Genomic DNA, 17,445 nt, shown 5'->3' with positions numbered 1-17,445 from the left:
AGCTCATTGAAACATCTCCTAACGTCTGAAGCTCATTGAAACATCTCCTAACGTCTGGAGCTCATTGAAACATCTCCTAACGTCTGGAGCTCATTGAAACATCTCCTAACGTCTGGAGCTCATTGAAACATCTCCTAACGTCTGGAGCTCATTGAAACATCTCATAACGTCTGGAGCTCATTGAAACATCTCCTAACGTCTGAAGCTCATTGAAACATCTCCTAACGTCTGGAGCTCATTGAAACATCTCCTAACGTCTGGAGCTCATTGAAACATCTCCTAACGTCTGGAGCTCATTGAAACATCTCCTAACGTCTGGAGCTCATTGAAACATCTCCTAACGTCTGGAGCTCATTGAAACATCTCCTAACGTCTGGAGCTCATTGAAACATCTCCTAACGTCTGGAGCTCATTGAAACATCTCCTAACGTCTGGAGCTCATTGAAACATCTCATAACGTCTGGAGCTCAACGTGTGAAGAGGACGTTTTCTCTCTCTTTGATTGGTGGTTTTTAAACTCAGTGGAAAATCCCCTGACCTTCCTCTTTGTCTCTGGAAGATTAAAGCTCCTCATCATCATCATCATCATCATCATCATCATCAGTATCATGTAAACAGCCAGTGGGTGAAACAGGAAGTGGTACAAATTCTTTAGTTTCTCAAAATGTTGACTTTTTCTGAAAATCTCAGAATTCAGATTTTTCCCCAAAATTCTGAAAAAATAAAAATGCAGATATTTTTCCAAAAAAACGGCTCCTCCCAAAATGTGGAGGAGCCACATTTATAATTTGTCTTTTTTCCCCAAAATAATAGTTTTTCTGTTTAGGTTTTCTCTCGCCTGTAGTGTGTTATATTACATTACATTACATTACATGTCACTTGTTAGACGCTTTTATCCAAAGCGACTTACATACTCAAGGTTCAAGGTTCAAGGTTCAAGGTTCTTTATTGTCAAACTGACATAGCTACAGAGTAATTATGTCATTGAAAATCTTATGTCACAGGCTTCTCCAACAATGCAACATAATAATAATACAGATAGTAAAAGTAATACAAAAAGAAAAATAGTTCTAAAATAAAGTTATGATGTGGAATAGTGCAGTACGAGTCTATATACAAGTTATTGGAATGATATATATTAGATAGTAGATATATATTACTGAGTAGCAGATGAATGTTTTGAAATGGTTTCAGCAGTTCAATTGTTTAACAGTCTCACTGCCCGCGGGAAGAAACTGTCTCCGAATCTTCTTGTCCTTGCCAGGATGCTGCGGTAACGCCTGCCAGACGGCAACAGAAAGAACAGTTTGTGGCTGGGGTGATGGGGGTCTTTGATAATCCGTAGTGATTTCTTCCTGAGCCGCTGGGAGTAAAGGTCCTCCATGGATGGCAGCTCCGTCCTGGTGATGTGCTGTGCAGTTTTCAACACCCTCTGTAAAGCCTTACGATTGAGGTCGGTGCAGCTGCCGTACCAGGCCGTCATGCAGCCAGTCAGGATTACTCTCTATGGTGCACCTGTAGAAGGTCAGGATCCTCTCTATGGTGCACCTGTAGAAGGTCAGGATGCTCTCTCTGGTGCACCTGTAGAAGGTCAGGATGCTCTCTATGGTGCACCTGTAGAAGGTCAGGATGCTCTCTATGGTGCACCTGTAGAAGGTGAGGATGCTCTCTATGGTGCACCTGTAGAAGTTCAGGATGCTCTCTATGGTGCACCTGTAGAAGGTCAGGATGCTCTCTATGGTGCACCTGTAGAAGGTCAGGATCCTCTCTATGGTGCACCTGTAGAAGGTGAGGATGCTCTCTATGGTGCACCTGTAGAAGTTCAGGATCCTCTCTATGGTGCACCTGTAGAAGGTCAGGATACTCTCTATGGTGCACCTGTAGAAGGTGAGGATGCTCTCTATGGTGCACCTGTAGAAGGTCAGGATGCTCTCTATGGTGCACCTGTAGAAGTTCAGGATGCTCTCTATGGTGCACCTGTAGAAGGTCAGGATCCTCTCTATGGTGCACCTGTAGAAGGTCAGGATGCTCTCTATGGTGCACCTGTAGAAGGTCAGGATCCTCTCTATGGTGCACCTGTAGAAGTTGCAGAGTATCCTGGAATCCATTTTGAACCTCCTCAGCCTGCGGAGGAAGAATACTGTGAACTCAATACTGTGGACAATCCCCACAGGAGCAATTTGGGGTGAAGTGTCTCAGGCCTCCTTCACACGGGAACGTTTGCGTTTATGCACAGTATGCGTATTCAAAAAAGTCTTCCGTTCACATGCATTCGTTTCATTTAACGTGTCTGTTCAAACGAGGCCGCTGGAAACGCTGTAGTACATATGCTGGGACTGTAAGTGGCGCTGTAACTTCCGCCAAAATACACCAAAAGCAGCGAAGAAGAGCAGCCCGGAGGAGCCCCGCAGCAATGTTGCCATGGCTACCCTTCTGTTTATGCCCCGCGGTGTATTTAGCAACATGTAGTTCATGTACAGTAATTCTCCATGTCCACTTGTTGCTGATGGTTGTGGTAGAGGAGCTGTAGATTTTGCACTAATATCTGTAGCATGGTCAGTAGCAGTAGCACTAGCAGTAGCTACTGACAGGAGGAAGTGTGTGTGGCGATTGCTGGTATTCAGCGGGATATAGTCATTTCCTCAGCATATGGATAAATGCAACGGGGAAGTTAACTGAAAGAAACCGAATCTGTGGATATTGCATCGACCGACCAAGAAGCACGTCTCCGTGGAGAGGACGGCTCAGAAAGAGAGATATTCTCTACAAACACCGGGTGAGATGCACCTTTGTCAATATAATGGATCAATGCATGAAATCTGACTCTGTTTATTTTGTTTAAGGAGTATATTGGGCGTTAACAATTCTGGTTTGCCTTTTATAATATTATTTCATTCAAGAACCCCTTGTGCGTTTAATTAACACAGCTATTTTTGATAGTTGATCGTTACAGATGGCTACTGGCCATGCTCCAGCAGTGAGCAGGAGAGGTGGGGAAAGGTGGGGCTATCGTTATTTTTTCAGGAAATATTCGTATAGAGGTGATTACACGGACTCGGTTGACCCCCCAGAGCGTTTCGTTTGCAAATCTATCCACCTTGGGACCCGTTATCGTTTGTGGGGTCAGTTTCTATCAGCCTCGTGTAAATAATAGGGCTATACGCACGCGAAACTATGCAGATACAAGCAGTTTTCTCCTCGTGTAAACGGCGCCTCAGTGACACAACGACATGCTGACTGCAGTGGGACTCGAACTTGCTACCCCCTGATTCAAAGTCCAGCCCACTATCCACTGAGCACACTATCCACTGAGCCACAGCCTCCACGGTCTGCAGAGGCTAAAATCCCTGTGTTCCTCCAGAGGGAGTTTCTCTCTGCACATCTTAGAATAAACTCAGCATTAACTCGTTCAGGCAGTCAACTCGAGCACTTATGCTGCATTCATACATAACGCCCCGTGCCACTCTACAACCAACCAAACAGAGTCTCCTTAATGTGCCGCTCTATTGAACCTGCCAGATCTCTCCATGCATCGCTTGCTGCTGCTATTGCTGCAGCTACTTCCACGTCGCTGCTGCTCGCCTGCCCCCCCACCACCCCAGCTTCCACCTGTAGGCTTCGGGGGTTAATTATTTAATCATCATTCATGGAGCTATGCATATCTGTGGAGTGATGAGGCCTCGAGCCTAGACGCCAAACTCAACTATGTGCTGCTTCTAATAAACATCTTAAAGAAACACGTGAGTTGTCTGACTGAATTAAATTAATTGTAAATATAAAGTGCAAAATGCGTGTGTGTATTCACCTTAGAGACACAATGAGTTCAATCAGGAGCTGTTACTGACATTAAAGGGTGTTTTTCTGCAGATGTTTCAATATAGAAATTCAAAAAATGTTTATGAACATTTCAAAAGTTACATTTCTTTATTAAAATGTCTGACTTTTTTTCTCCTAATCCGTCGATTTCCCCCCAAAAAATTCATACTATTTGGGAAATCTCAACATTCAGACTCGTAAAAAAAAACATGAAAACTTCCAAAGGGGAATCACCAGTCTAAATACCACGTGTGTTTTTAAAGTGGAGTGTGGCGCCCTCTGCAGGACCAATGCAGAGCTTGCAAGGGCTAGTCATCCTTAGACTCATGTTAGCCACACAACACGCCTGTAGTCAAATTAAATACAAAATGAATGAATGAAATACACAGTTCTGTACTTAATGAGTATTTCTATAAACTTTATTTACCATTTTATGTTTCATAATACTTCTACTCCACTACATCTTTGATTTGATTATTAGTCTTTTAACTCCACTAAAACAAAGTAAATCAAATCTGTAAAGATGAGATGTCTCGTTTTTTTTATGGGTTTCTTTAAGCTTTCACTGGAGTTCTCTCAATCACTTCTTCTTCTCTGGTTATTTAATTGCACATACGGGAGAATTAACTAGAGCAACTAATGAACTTGTATTTAGAAACAGGAGTAGTAAAACCAGTATTCTCTTTTGTCATTTTTCTGGCAATGGGTACTGTAATGTACTTTTCCAACCTGCAATCAATACGCCCCTATACATGTGTGTTTACCCTGTTAGCGCTTTAGACCCCGTCCACACGGAGACCAAACGGGTTGTATCCGCTACAGTTCTCTATCGTATAGACGGTTCGTCCACACGGAAACGCGGATATGGACAACGGCTCCCAAGGTGGGTAGATCTGCGGACGAAGCGGCTCCGTGTGTACGCGCCCTATACGATCATTTCCTGATAACGATGAAGCCATAGCCCCGCCTCTCCTGCTCACCCCGCGTCATTGCCGATAGGCTTGTTTGAGGTGAGCGAGACCGACGCAGACCTGCGCAATTGCGATCGCCGTCTTGCTCGTGCGTTGCATGATGGTTAATAAGTTTGTCCGACTTGCTCTGAAGGCTCGACGGCATGAGACGTTGAAATCTCGCGGGACAAAGACGCCGGCAGCCTTGAGAGCGAGGCGGCGCAGTTTCTCTCCACGAGCTGCGGAAGCGAAATGCTTGATGGGAAACGACTCGCTGGTATCTGGAGCTGAGCGCTCATTGGTCGTTTTTACCCCGTGCTGGAGATGAAGCTCTCCAATTGGCTCGGCTAAAGTGTGTTGTTTTGTGTCAGTTTCACGTCGCCACTTCCATTCACATTTTTCATCATTGTTCCACAATGTTTATCATCATTACATTAATATCTATATATTTGTATACTATACTTGCACTGCTTACCGTTGTCATACTTTATATATCTTAGCATATTCATACAACACACTGTTCATACTAGGCTAGGCGACTGTGTGTATAGTGTATTCATACCCCTCACTGTTTATTCATCATTCAATTCATTCTATATTTCATTCTGTAGATTGTGTACATTACTTTTCACTTTACTGCTTGTTGCACTCCTGGTTAGAAGCTAAACTGCATTTCGTTGTCTCAGTACCTGTAATCTGTGCAATAACAATAAAGTTTAATCTAATCTTGAGCAGGAACAAATGTATTTACTGAGTACATATCTGACATTAACGATTAAACACATTTGTGCATTCTTTATAAATGCAAACCGAGTCAAGCCGACTCCGGAGGTGGCAGTATGCTATGCACCTTAAAGCTGTTTGCAATCCTCCAAAAAACCGAGAGAAGAAGAAGAAGAAGAAGAAGAAGCCGACTCCGAGCTGTCCGACTTCAGGCGAGCTTTTTGAGACCTCCCCCGGCTGCCATCGGCTATTCTCGCCTACTTTCGAGGCGAGCCGCAGCTCGTCTCAAACAAGCCTGATGTGTTTCGCCAACAACAACAACAATGGCGGATCACAGGGTTGCGTTCGTGCTCCAGACGCTACTGACCATGCTACAGATGTTAGTGCAACATCTACAGCTCCTCGACCACAACCATCAGCAACAAGTGGACAAGGAGAACTACATGTTACTAAATCCACCGCGGAGAATAAACAGAAGGGTAGCCATGGCAACCATGCTCGGGAGGTCTTATCCGCTGCTTTTGGTGTATTTTGTGGCGGAAGTACAGCGCCACCTACAGGCCCGGCATATGTACTACAGCGCCTCCAGCGGGTCGAGCGGTCTCGTGTGGACGGAAGACTTTTTTGATATCGAATTCGGTTCGTTTTCGTTTCCGTGTGGACGGGGCCTTAAGACACCTCTCCCTTTAAACATTAAATATTCAACTTTGCTTTTAAAATGTTTGACTTGGAAAGTGAGAGCTAGAACGCTAGGCTCACTGGCTTCAAAGCATAGAAAAATAACTAGTAAAAAAAAAAAACCACACATCAGTTTTTATATCCATATAACATTTTATTTATTCACTTTTGAAAAACAAAACCTCATTGTTTTTAAATGCAGTGATGAGTGTTTGCTTCCTGTCATGATGCATGATGAGAAAAATACCTACAGCCTGTGATTGCAATAAAGAAGCTCCATTGGCGGACATTTTGTCGGCCCAGAAACCATTCCTTTAACGTCTCCGATTCAAAGTGAAAGCTTATTTAACGCAGGGTGACGCTTCAGTAGGGTGTAAACATGGAAGTATACAAAATATTTGATAAATATACGGTAGAGAAAACAAGAAAAATATAAATAGGTCTTGTTTTCCTGTGTGTGTGTGTGTGTGTGTGTGTGTGTGTGTGTGTGTCTGCAGAGAGGGAGCGGAAAAACAAAGAGGTCGAACGATGATGCTTCCTTGTTTTTTTCACGCTGAGATAAAACATAGTCTCTACAAACAAGTAAGAGGATAAGAAGCGACACATTTAAAATCCTTATGTGACCGAGGAGGAAGAGAGGTTACACGAGGACAGAAGAAGAAGTGGAGGAAACAGGAAGTCACAGCCCTGTGTCGTTATAAGTGGGCGTGGCCACCTTCAGGATGCTCTGAGCGTTTTCCTCCAGCAGGGGGCGCCACTTCACCTCCCCCGACAGCATCAGGTCCTCCCCGTCCAGAGCGTCGATGAACTGCATCTGCACACATTATAATCATATTTATATTTAATATTATAGCACTTTTCATACTTCACGTGTAGCTCAAAGTGCTTTACAACACATCACAAGTTCAAAATACACAACAAGAAATTCCCCTCAGATCAGATGTGAAGATCTTCACTCCGGACATTCCCGAAATCTGATTCAGGGGCCTGTTGGTCAAGGATTAACAATTGCATTTCCCTTAAGCCCCGCCCTACTATCGGTTAAGCCCCACCTCCTTGTTTTAAGGCCCGCCTCCAATGCGCCTCATTCAAGTGATTAGAGGGGTGAAAAATGTACTCTTTTAATGATTTAAATGATGGCTACTTAAGTGGGAAGTGGATTAAGCTTAAAAAAATAGGACCAGCCGAGTTACAGACGTCTCCCTCCCAGTGCAAGTCAATGGTACAACAGTGTCGAAAAAAATTACGTATCCGAAGTTGTAGTACCACCGTTTGGCCACTACGGACATACAAGAAATCTGATTATGGAGCCTATTGGTCAAGGATGCACACTTGTGTTTTCCTAAAGCCCCGCCCTTCTATCTGTTAAGCCACACCTCCTTGCTTTAAGCCCCGCCTCCAGTGCAAGTCACAGCTCATTCAAGTGATTAGAGGGGTGAAAAAATAAGTCTTTTAATGAATTAAATAACCGCTTTTTTTTTAAGTGTTTGTAATGGGAAGTTGATTAAGCTTTAAAAAAAAAAAGGTCTGCTGATTTACTGATGTCTATTTCTTGATGCAAGTGAATGGGAACAATTATTTTGGGCCCAGTGACGTTACGGACTGACACGGAAGTTGTAGTACCGCAGTTTGGCCACTACGAATATTTGCAACATGTTGATGCGTAGTTGGGCAAGAAACTTAACCCCCGGTTATTCCAGATGGCATACGGTGTGTGTGTGTGTGTGTGTGTGTGTGTGTGTGTGTGTGTGTTTAAACGTTCCTGGAAAAGGTTTTCATGGCATGGCAGCCTCAACATATTTAAATACAGTCCTCTTCACATTTAGCTGAGAAATGTGCACATAATTTAAAGAAACTGTGTTTTCCTTCTCCTCAGTGAATTACCGTGACCAAAAGTGTGTGTGTGTGTTTGTGTGTGTGTGTGTTACGTTAAAGTACACACACTTCCACATTCAGGGAAGTGTGTCATTTGTTTGTTTTCTGATGCAACACTCTAAACTCACACACACAGTTTGTTGGCTGATTGAGTCGGACACTGCTTCCATGACCTTTAACACAGGTGTGTGTGTGTGTGTGTGTGTGTGTGTGTGTGTGTGTGTGTGTGTGTGTGTGTGTTGCCTCTAAGCTAACGAAAGATGACATTTCTCAATTTTTTTAAAGGTTTTTCTAATACTTTTATTAAACAGCTCTATATTTGCTCCTATTTTACAACTTAATTCCTCCGTCTGTGTGTATGTATGAACCGGGGCTGCACAATTAATCAAAATATAATAATCGCATTTGTGGAATATGCAAATCACAGACCATTTACATGCACTAACCCCACACCCCGAGGAGAGGGAACGCCACTAAAAAGCAGAATAGGGCCTCTTTAAAAACACAGTATTTCCCTCTGAAACGACTTGGCGTGGAGGTAAATAAAAACAACATCAAATGGACACACTACAGTCCAGGCGTCTGATTGGTTCTGAGCGGCTGCACTCACCTGTTTGCGCACGTACTCCACCATGAGCTCCAGCTGTTTGGGGTCTTCACACTCTTTACTGAACAGATTCCTCCACAGAGCTGCAGCCAGCACGCAGTCATCAGACAGCACGCCCTGCACACACAATTTTTCGAATATTCGTTACAGTCTCCATAACCGAAAATTATTTTAAAATTCGATTTTACATATATATTTTTTTATTATTATTTACGCGGCGGTGGCGAATAATCGATTAATATTCGCCAGGGCTCTCCGATTTTCGAATTTGATCATGGTCAGTTTCTGGCATCCCTACCGGTAATAGGGCAGGGGTCGGCAACCCCTGGCACACGTGCCACCATTGGCAAGCGGCACCGTAACCAGTGGCACACGAGGAATAAGTGGAATAAGTGTGCAAAATATTTAAATTGTATTTTCCGATCCTGAACGAGACCGCCGCCAGAGCGCGTCTCCCCGTTACCTGCCATGAAAGCCATGCACGCAGCGCAGCCCCGCTCTCTTTAACTCCAGGCGACTTTCTGCCGCTTTCCTCCGTGGTGCAGGGCTGATCGTTTCACCACAGAGGAAAGCACTTCACAAATTGCATTACCCATAAGGAGCTGTACACATGCCACAGTTTTTGCGTGGCAGTGTCTTTAGTTGAAAGCCCAGTGGAGATCTGCTCATCTCTCATTGAAGTAACATGCTACACAGGGGCGGACTGGCCATCTGTGTGTTCTGGAGAATCACAGAACGGACGGTCGTCATTATTATTATGCCGTTTAAACCAATTATTTAAATGTGTTTGTTAAATTCGGCATCATGTAAGTTGCGCTGACATGTCCACACACTGCTTCCCCGCAGCGAGGCTCCCCCGCCCTCCTGTTGATAATTCACAATCGTCGGCACGCTGATAAAATAATTGTTTTTGAATGGCACTTGATATCAAAAAGGTTTCCGACCCCAGGTGTAGGTATAAGGGACGCTGCGAAATGCAGATTTCCCCCTCAAAATGTTAACGTGATGCAAGAAAACAATATTTGTGTTCGTCAAAAACTGTATAATTACTCCAGAAATATGAGAATCAAACAGAGCGTCAGACGGCAGAGACAGCTCCGAATAAATACTATAATTTTCTAGAAAAAACCCTGATTATTATTGAGAAATATAATATTAATATATATATATATAAACATATATATATATATATATATATAAGCACGTTAAAGTAAGAATGTGCAATAATTTTTTTTTTAAGTTATTTGTATAAACATCAAATTAAGTTCAAATGTTCCTATTGAAGTAATTCATATTACGATATAAACTTTGGTGTACACTGTACACATTGTAATATACACATATTTGTTGTTGTTATATATTCTAGTGCTGATAGTGGTGCCTCTGCATGAATGACTCGTAGTATTTAAAGAGCTTTGAGGATTCGAAAATACCTGATAAAGAGATTTAGAAGTCCAGTCCATTTACAATAGAACCAATAAATACAATATTCTGATTATTCAGATTTCTCACCTCATCATATCCAAATATTGCAGCGTAAAACGTCTCCGTCATCGACCTCATCCCCTCCTTTCTGTGGCTGGAATCGACCTACAGAAACAATATGAAGAGAAACTCGTTAAATACTGAGTTATTACGGGAAAATTCAACTTCATGGTGGCACCAAAGTAAAAGTCAGAGGATCAATAAAAGCTTCAGGGTCTATCCTCTGGAAACCATGAACGTCAGAATTAAACGCTCTGCTGATACGTTCAAGTCCTCGGGTGATAATGACCGGCTTTGTTTTTCATCATGTATTATTTACACATTTAACTAAAAGAAATCAACTACTTTTCACTACATGTTGATTACAAACAGCTGTGTGCGTCACTCTTTAGTGTCCCCTGGTCTCCCAGCTGTGTGCGTCACTCTTTAGTGTCCCCTGGTCTCCCAGCTGTGTGCGTCACTCTTTAGTGTCCCCTGGTCTCCCAGCTGTGTGCGTCACTCTTTAGTGTCCCCTGGTCTCCCAGCTGTGTGCGTCACTCTTTAGTGTCCCCTGGTCTCCCAGCTGTGTGCGTCACTCTTTAGTGTCCCCTGGTCTCCCAGCTGTGTGCGTCACTCTTTAGTGTCCCCTGGTCTCCCAGCTGTGTGCGTCACTCTTTAGTGTCCCCTGGTCTCCCAGCTGTGTGCGTCACTCTTTAGTGTCCCCTGGTCTCCCAGCTGTGTGCGTCACTCTTTAGTGTCCCCTGGTCTCCCAGCTGTGTGCGTCACTCTTTGGTGTCCCCTGGTCTCCCAGCTGTGTGTCTAAATCAAATAGTCCCCTCGCTGTGTTTGGAGATTGACATTTTTTCAAAGCAGCAGTCTGATATAGAGAAATAACACACCTTGGAATAAACAACGACCAATCAGACTCAAGTGTTCAGCAAAACAAGAAGTAGACATGAACTGATTACTTTTCAACAGCATGCTCCTAGCAGTTAATGCAAATATGATAATATATATAACATGTTTTTTCGAACAACAACGCTGCACACAAACAGAGTAAAGTGTGTGTTCCTCAGCACACACACACTCAGCAGAGCGGTGTGTGTTACATCTGGTCCAACAGGAATTATGAACATGGAGAAAATGAGCAATGTTTTTACTGCTGCTAACACAATTAGCATGAAACCTGAGAGCAGCTCCAATCACTGCTGTGTGTGTGTGTGTGTGTGTGTGTGTGTGTGTGTGTGTGTGTGTGTGTGTGTTGGAAATAGTCACATGGTGTTCCTGGAATATAGACATCAGACTGCGCTGCTATGTTTAGATATACTGACCCTATGTGTCGGTATGCTGTGCATCAGGACGTGTGTGTGTGTGTGTGTGTGTAGTAGGTGTGGTTAATATACTGTGTGTACGACATGTGTTCATAATGCAGATGCTGTCATATGATCTAAGTTCAATCCTGCTAAATGACTTTATTATTACTGTGAAGCTGTAAACACACACATTTTAAAAGATGCCTCGCTGATCACCTGCTACTAGCTGAGTAATAGTGAATAACTAAAAGATACAAAATAATATTTTGCAAACAATATTTTTGTCTCAAGCTACTGAAATGTAGGAGACACATGCGCAGAAACCAAACGCTGCAAGAAGCTCAAAACACAACGGAGACCAGGGGACACTAAAGAGTGACGCACACAGCTGGGAGACCAGGGGACACTAAAGAGTGCCGCACACAGCTGGGAGACCAGGGGACACTAAAGAGTGACGCACACAGCTGGGAGACCAGGGGACACTAAAGAGTGACGCACACAGCTGGGAGACCAGGGGACACTAAAGAGTGAGTGACGCACACAGCTGGGAGACCAGGGGACACTAAAGAGTGACGCACACAGCTGGGAGACCAGGGGACACTAAAGAGTGACGCACACAGCTGGGAGACCAGGGGACACTAAAGAGTGACGCACACAGCTGGGAGACCAGGGGACACTAAAGAGTGACGCACACAGCTGAGAGACCAGGGGACCTAAAGAGTGACGCACACAGCTGGGAGACCAGGGGACACTAAAGAGTGACGCACACAGCTGGGAGACCAGGGGACCTAAAGAGTGACGCACACAACTGGGAGACCAGGGACACTAAAGAGTGACGCACACAGCTGGGAGACCAGGGGACACTAAAGAGTGACGCACACAGCTGGGAGACCAGGGGACACTAAAGAGTGACGCACACAGCTGGGAGACCAGGGGACACTAAAGAGTGATGCACACAGCTGAGAGACCAGGGGACACTAAAGAGTGACGCACACAGCTGGGAGACCAGGGGACACTAAAGAGTGACGCACACAGCTGGGAGACCAGGGGACACTAAAGAGTGACGCACACAGCTGGGAGACCAGGGGACACTAAAGAGTGACGCACACAGCTGGGAGACCAGGGGACACTAAAGAGTGACGCACACAGCTGGGAGACCAGGGACACTAAGAGTGACGCACACAGCTGGGAGACCAGGGGACACTAAAGAGTGACGCACACCGTTGTGTTTTGAGCTTCTTCAGCGTTTGGTTTCTGGAGCTTTCAGTAAACGCTGCATGTCTCCTCAAGGTGCTGAATGTTCTCTAAACGCTGCATGTCTCCTCAAGGTGCTGAATGTTCTCTAAACGCTGCATGTCTCCTCAAGGTGCTGAATGTTCTCTAAACGCTGCATGTCTCCTCAAGGTGCTGGATGTTCTCTAAACGCTGCATGTCTCCTCAAGGTGCTGGATGTTCTCTAAACGCTGCATGTCTCCTCAAGGTGCTGGAGATGTTTCTTCACGAGGAACCTTTGTGTTTTTATATCTGCATCCTCTCTGAAGCTGCATCACGTTCACACACAGATCTTACCCCCATGATTTTGCTCCTCTGCTCCACGTCCTCCCACATGGAGTGCACCAGCCAGCGACACATGTACTTCCCCTCTCTGCCCTCCTGACGCATCCGCACCATACACATCCTGCAGAGGACACCAGGACATCACAGAAGGAAACAATAGCCAACATAACTGTGTGTGTGTGTGTGTGTGTGTGTGTGTGCGCAACTCACCATATATGTAGCTGTGCAACTAAGAACCAGGAGTTCATTGTGTCAGGCAGGGAGCACTCTGAAACACACACACAGCGTTGAAACTCTCACGTGGACGTGTTGTAGACGTTTGTAAGATTCTAAGATCTGAAAGTTTATTTGTTCCAAAACGTTTCAAGACTCACTGTCGAAGAACTCGTCGTAGTTGACTCTCTCTACGCAGCACGTGTACATGCGCAACGCAGCTATCTTGATTTTCTGTGAAGACAAGAGAGGCAGATAATATCAGTATCAATACCATGTCTCCTCCCTTCTTCCCTCCATGTCTCTCCCCTCCCCTTCCCCCTCCATGTCTCCTCCCTCCTTCCCCTCCATGTCTCCTCCCTCCTTCCCCTCCATGTCTCCTCCCTTCTTCCCCTCCATGTTTCCTCCCCCCTTCCCCTCCATGTCTCCTCCCCCCTTCGCCTCCATGTCTCCTCCCTTCTTCCCCTCCCATGTCTCCTCCCCCCTTCCCCTCCATGTCTCCTCCCCTCTTCCCCTCCATGTCTCCTCCCTTCTTCCCCTCCATGTTTCCTCCCCCTTCCCCTCCATTTTCCCCTCCTTCCTCCTTCTTCCCCTCCATGTCTCCTCCCTTCTTCCCCTCCCATCGTCTCATCCCTTCTTCCCCTCCATGTTTCCCCCCTTCTTCCCCTCCATGTCTCCTCCCTTCTTCCCCATTCGCCTCGTCTCCTCCCTTCTTTCCCCTCCTGTTTCCCTCCCACCTTCCCCTCCATTTTCCTCCCTGCTCTTTCCCCTCCATGTCTCCTCCCTTCTTCCCCTCCATGTCTCCTCCCTTCTTCCCCTCCATGTCTCCTCCCTTCTTCCCCTCCATTTTCCTCCCTTCTTCCCCTCCATGTCTCCTCCCTTCTTCCCCTCCATGTCTCCTCCCCCCTTCTTTCCCCCCCTATGTTTTCCTCCCTTCTTTCGTCTTTCCCTCCCTGTCTCCTCCCTTCTTCCCCTCCATGTTTCCTCCCCCTCCATGTTTCCTCCCTTCTTCCCCTCCCTGTCTCCTCCCCCCTTCCCCTCCATGTCTCCTCCCCCCTTCCCCTCCTGTCCTCCTCCCCCCCTTCCCCTCCATGTCTCCTCCCCCTTCCCTCCATGTCTCCTCCCTTCTTCCCCTCCATGTCTCCTCCCCCCTTCCCCTCCATGTCTCCTCCCTTCTTCCCCTCCAGTCTCTCCCTCCTTCTTCCCCTCCATGTCTCCTCCCTTCTTCCCCTCCATGTCTCCTCCCTTCTTCCCCTCCATGTTTCCTCCCTCCTTCCCCTCCTTCCCCTCCATGTCTCCTCCCTCCTTCCCCTCCATGTTTCCTCCCTCCTTCCCCTCCATGTTTTTCCCCCCCCTTCCCTCCCCTCCATGTCTCCTCCCCCCCCCTTCCCCTCCATGTCTCCTCCCTCCTTCCCCTCCATGTTTCCTCCCTCCTTCCCTCCATGTTTCCTCCCCCCTTCCCCTCCATGTCTCCTCCCCCTCCATGTCTCCTCCCTTCTTCCCCTCCATGTCTCCTCCCCCTCCATGTCTCCTCCCTTCTTCCCCTCCATGTTTCCTCCCTCTTTCCCCTCCATGTCTCCTCCCTTCTTCCCCTCCATGTTTCCTCTCTCCTTCCCCTCCATGTCTCCTCCCTTCTTCCCCTCCATGTCTCCTCCCTTCTTCCCCTCCATGTCTCCTCCCTTCTTCCCCTCCATGTTTCCTCCCTCCTTCCCCTCCTTCCCCTCCATGTCTCCTCCCTCCTTCCCCTCCATGTTTCCTCCCTCCTTCCCCTCCATGTTTCCTCCCCCCTTCCCCTCCATGTCTCCTCCCCCCTTCCCCTCCATGTCTCCTCCCTCCTTCCCCTCCATGTTTCCTCCCTCCTTCCCCTCCATGTTTCCTCCCCCCTTCCCCTCCATGTCTCCTCCCCCTCCATGTCTCCCCTCCCCCTCCATGTCTCCTCCCTTCTTCCCCTCCATGTTTCCTCCCTCTTTCCCCTCCATGTCTCCTCCCTTCTTCCCCTCCATGTTTCCTCCCTCCTTCCCCTCCATGTTTCCTCCCTCCTTCCCCTCCATGTCTCCCTCCCTCCTTCCCCTCCATGTCTCCTCCCTTCTTCCCCTCCATGTTCCTCCCCCCCTTCCCCTCCATGTCTCCTCCCCCCTTCCCCTCCATGTCTCCTCCCTTCTTTCCCTCCATGTCTCCTCACCCCTTCCCCTCCATGTTTCCTCCCCCCTTCCCCTCCATGTTTCCTCCCCCCTTCCCCTCCATGTCTCCTCCCTTCTTCCCCTCCATGTTTCCTCCCCCCTTCCCCTCCATGTCTCCTCCCCCTCCATGTCTCCTCCCTTCTTCCCCTCCATGTCTCCTCCCTTCTTCCCCTCCATGTCTCCTCCCTTCTTCCCCTCCATGTCTCCTCCCTTCTTCCCCTCCATGTCTCCTCCCTTCTTCCCCTCCATGTCTCCTCCCTTCTTCCCCTCCATGTTTCCTCCCTTCTTCCCCTCCATGTTTCCTCCCTTCTTCCCCTCCATGTTTCCTCCCCCCTTCCCCTCCATGTCTCCTCCCCCCTTCCCCTCCATGTTTCCTCCCCCCTTCCCCTCTGTCACTACCCGATCCGTCCACCTGCCCGATCTGTACTGCGCATGTGCGAGATGGTCCGCCATATTGCACAACTCCGTACGGCAACCCAACTAGGACACTTGACACAGTGGCTTTTGGCAAAGCACACAAAGAAAACTCAAAAAACCGAGAGAGATGAGTTATTGTTATTACAACGTGACTTCACTATTATTTAACAACTATTTTTATTGGGTTCTTTTATTTGGGGTTAAATACATTGTCAGAATAAGTGAGAAATGGATTTAACTTCTGTTAGACAGCTATATGCTATAAATGTTTGCATACATTCACAGTAAATATTTATTCAGTATGACAGCTGTCTAACAGAAGTTAAATCCATGTCTCACTTATTCTAACAATGTACTTAACCCCAAATAAAAGAACCCAATAAAAAGAGTTGTTCAATAATAGTGAAGTCACGTTGTTGTAATAATAACTCATCTCTCTCGGTTCTTTTTCTGCTTTGCCAAAAGCCACTGTGTCAAGTGTCCTAGTAGAGTTGCCGTATGTAGTTGTCCAATATGGCGGACCATCTCGCACATGCGCAGTACAGATCGGGCAGGTGGACGGATCGGGTAGTGACACCCTCCATGTCTCTTCACCCCTTCCCCTCCATGTTTCCTCCCCCCTTCCCCTCCATGTCTCCTCCCCCCTTCCCCTCCATGTTTCCTCCCTTCTTCCCCTCCATGTCTCCTCCCCCCTTCTTCCCCTCCATGTCTCCTCCCCCCTTCTTCCCCTCCATGTCTCCTCCCCCTCCATGTCTCCTCCCCCCTTCCCCTCCATGTCTCCTCCCCCCTTCCCCTCCATGTCTCCTCCCCCCTTCCCCTCCATGTCTCCTCCCCCCTTCTTCCCCTCCATGTCTCCTCACCCATTTGTTGTATTTGAGGGGTCCGGTGAAGCCCATGACCTCGATGAGTTTGGTGAACGCTCCCACTTCCTCCTCTGTGTGCTGTGGCTTCTCGTTCACATTGAAGAGCTGCAGACGCACGGAGGAGAGGATGAGAGGAGGAGAGGAGGAGGAGAGGAGAGGAGAGGAGAGGAGAGGAAGAGGAGAGGAGAGGAGGAGAGGAGGATGAAGAACAGGGAATAGAAAGGTACGTTTATAGAGCACATGTTCAGCCGCTCAGAGTGCTTTAACAACACACAATAACACTGAGATTCCCTTCAGATCTAAGACCTTCACGGAGACATGCAGCAACATCATGTGACAGTTTAACACGAGGTGGTAAGAGGAGAGAATCCAACGAAATATGAAAACCTAAAAGGAGGAGAAGCAGCCATCTTGTGTCATCTCTGACCCTCATGCCACATCCGGACTAAAACCACCTCAGTTTCATCCCACAGGCCATAGCGCAGCGCAGGGAGGACGTGTTCACCCTGAAGGAAGCTGCTGGTTCCCTCCACTAAAAGCAGCCGGATCATCTCCACATGTCTACCCTACTTTTATAATGTTCTAATCATAAATCTAATGGCCAGAAGCTAAATGCTAACGTTATGCTACAAAGGAACTACAGCCGAGTCCAGCAGCACGACTTCAACGTCACGCCAACTTCAGATCCATACTCAAACATACAGATTCTAAATGGAACGAGTTGAAGCGTTTGTTTGAACACTTTGCAGGAGGCAGGTACTTGCTTTCAAGCAGAACAGAAACTAACTT

At 46.8% G+C, this 17,445-nt stretch overlaps 1 protein-coding gene across 1 annotated transcript in view; it reads right to left on the bottom strand.

Moving 5' to 3' along the window:
* Window positions 1-6,618: 6,618 nt before the first annotated feature.
* Window positions 6,619-17,445, bottom strand: part of LOC117487169 (ubiquinol-cytochrome-c reductase complex assembly factor 1) — a 16,642-nt gene continuing 5,815 nt past the window's right edge. The window contains exons 3-9 of the mRNA XM_034135827.1: window positions 16,654-16,761; window positions 13,358-13,430; window positions 13,194-13,251; window positions 12,996-13,104; window positions 10,162-10,239; window positions 8,653-8,766; window positions 6,619-6,981 (exon numbers count right to left, since the gene is read on the bottom strand). Coding sequence (XP_033991718.1) covers window positions 6,847-6,981; window positions 8,653-8,766; window positions 10,162-10,239; window positions 12,996-13,104; window positions 13,194-13,251; window positions 13,358-13,430; window positions 16,654-16,761 — 675 coding nt within the window. The 3' untranslated portion in view covers window positions 6,619-6,846. The remainder of the gene's footprint in view (window positions 6,982-8,652; window positions 8,767-10,161; window positions 10,240-12,995; window positions 13,105-13,193; window positions 13,252-13,357; window positions 13,431-16,653; window positions 16,762-17,445) is intronic.

This window comes from Trematomus bernacchii, unplaced genomic scaffold, assembly GCF_902827165.1.
Source record: "Trematomus bernacchii unplaced genomic scaffold, fTreBer1.1, whole genome shotgun sequence".
Lineage (NCBI taxonomy): Eukaryota > Metazoa > Chordata > Actinopteri > Perciformes > Nototheniidae > Trematomus > Trematomus bernacchii.
Note: the sequence above shows the minus strand (reverse complement) of the source record. Positions and strands in the feature narration are given on the sequence as shown.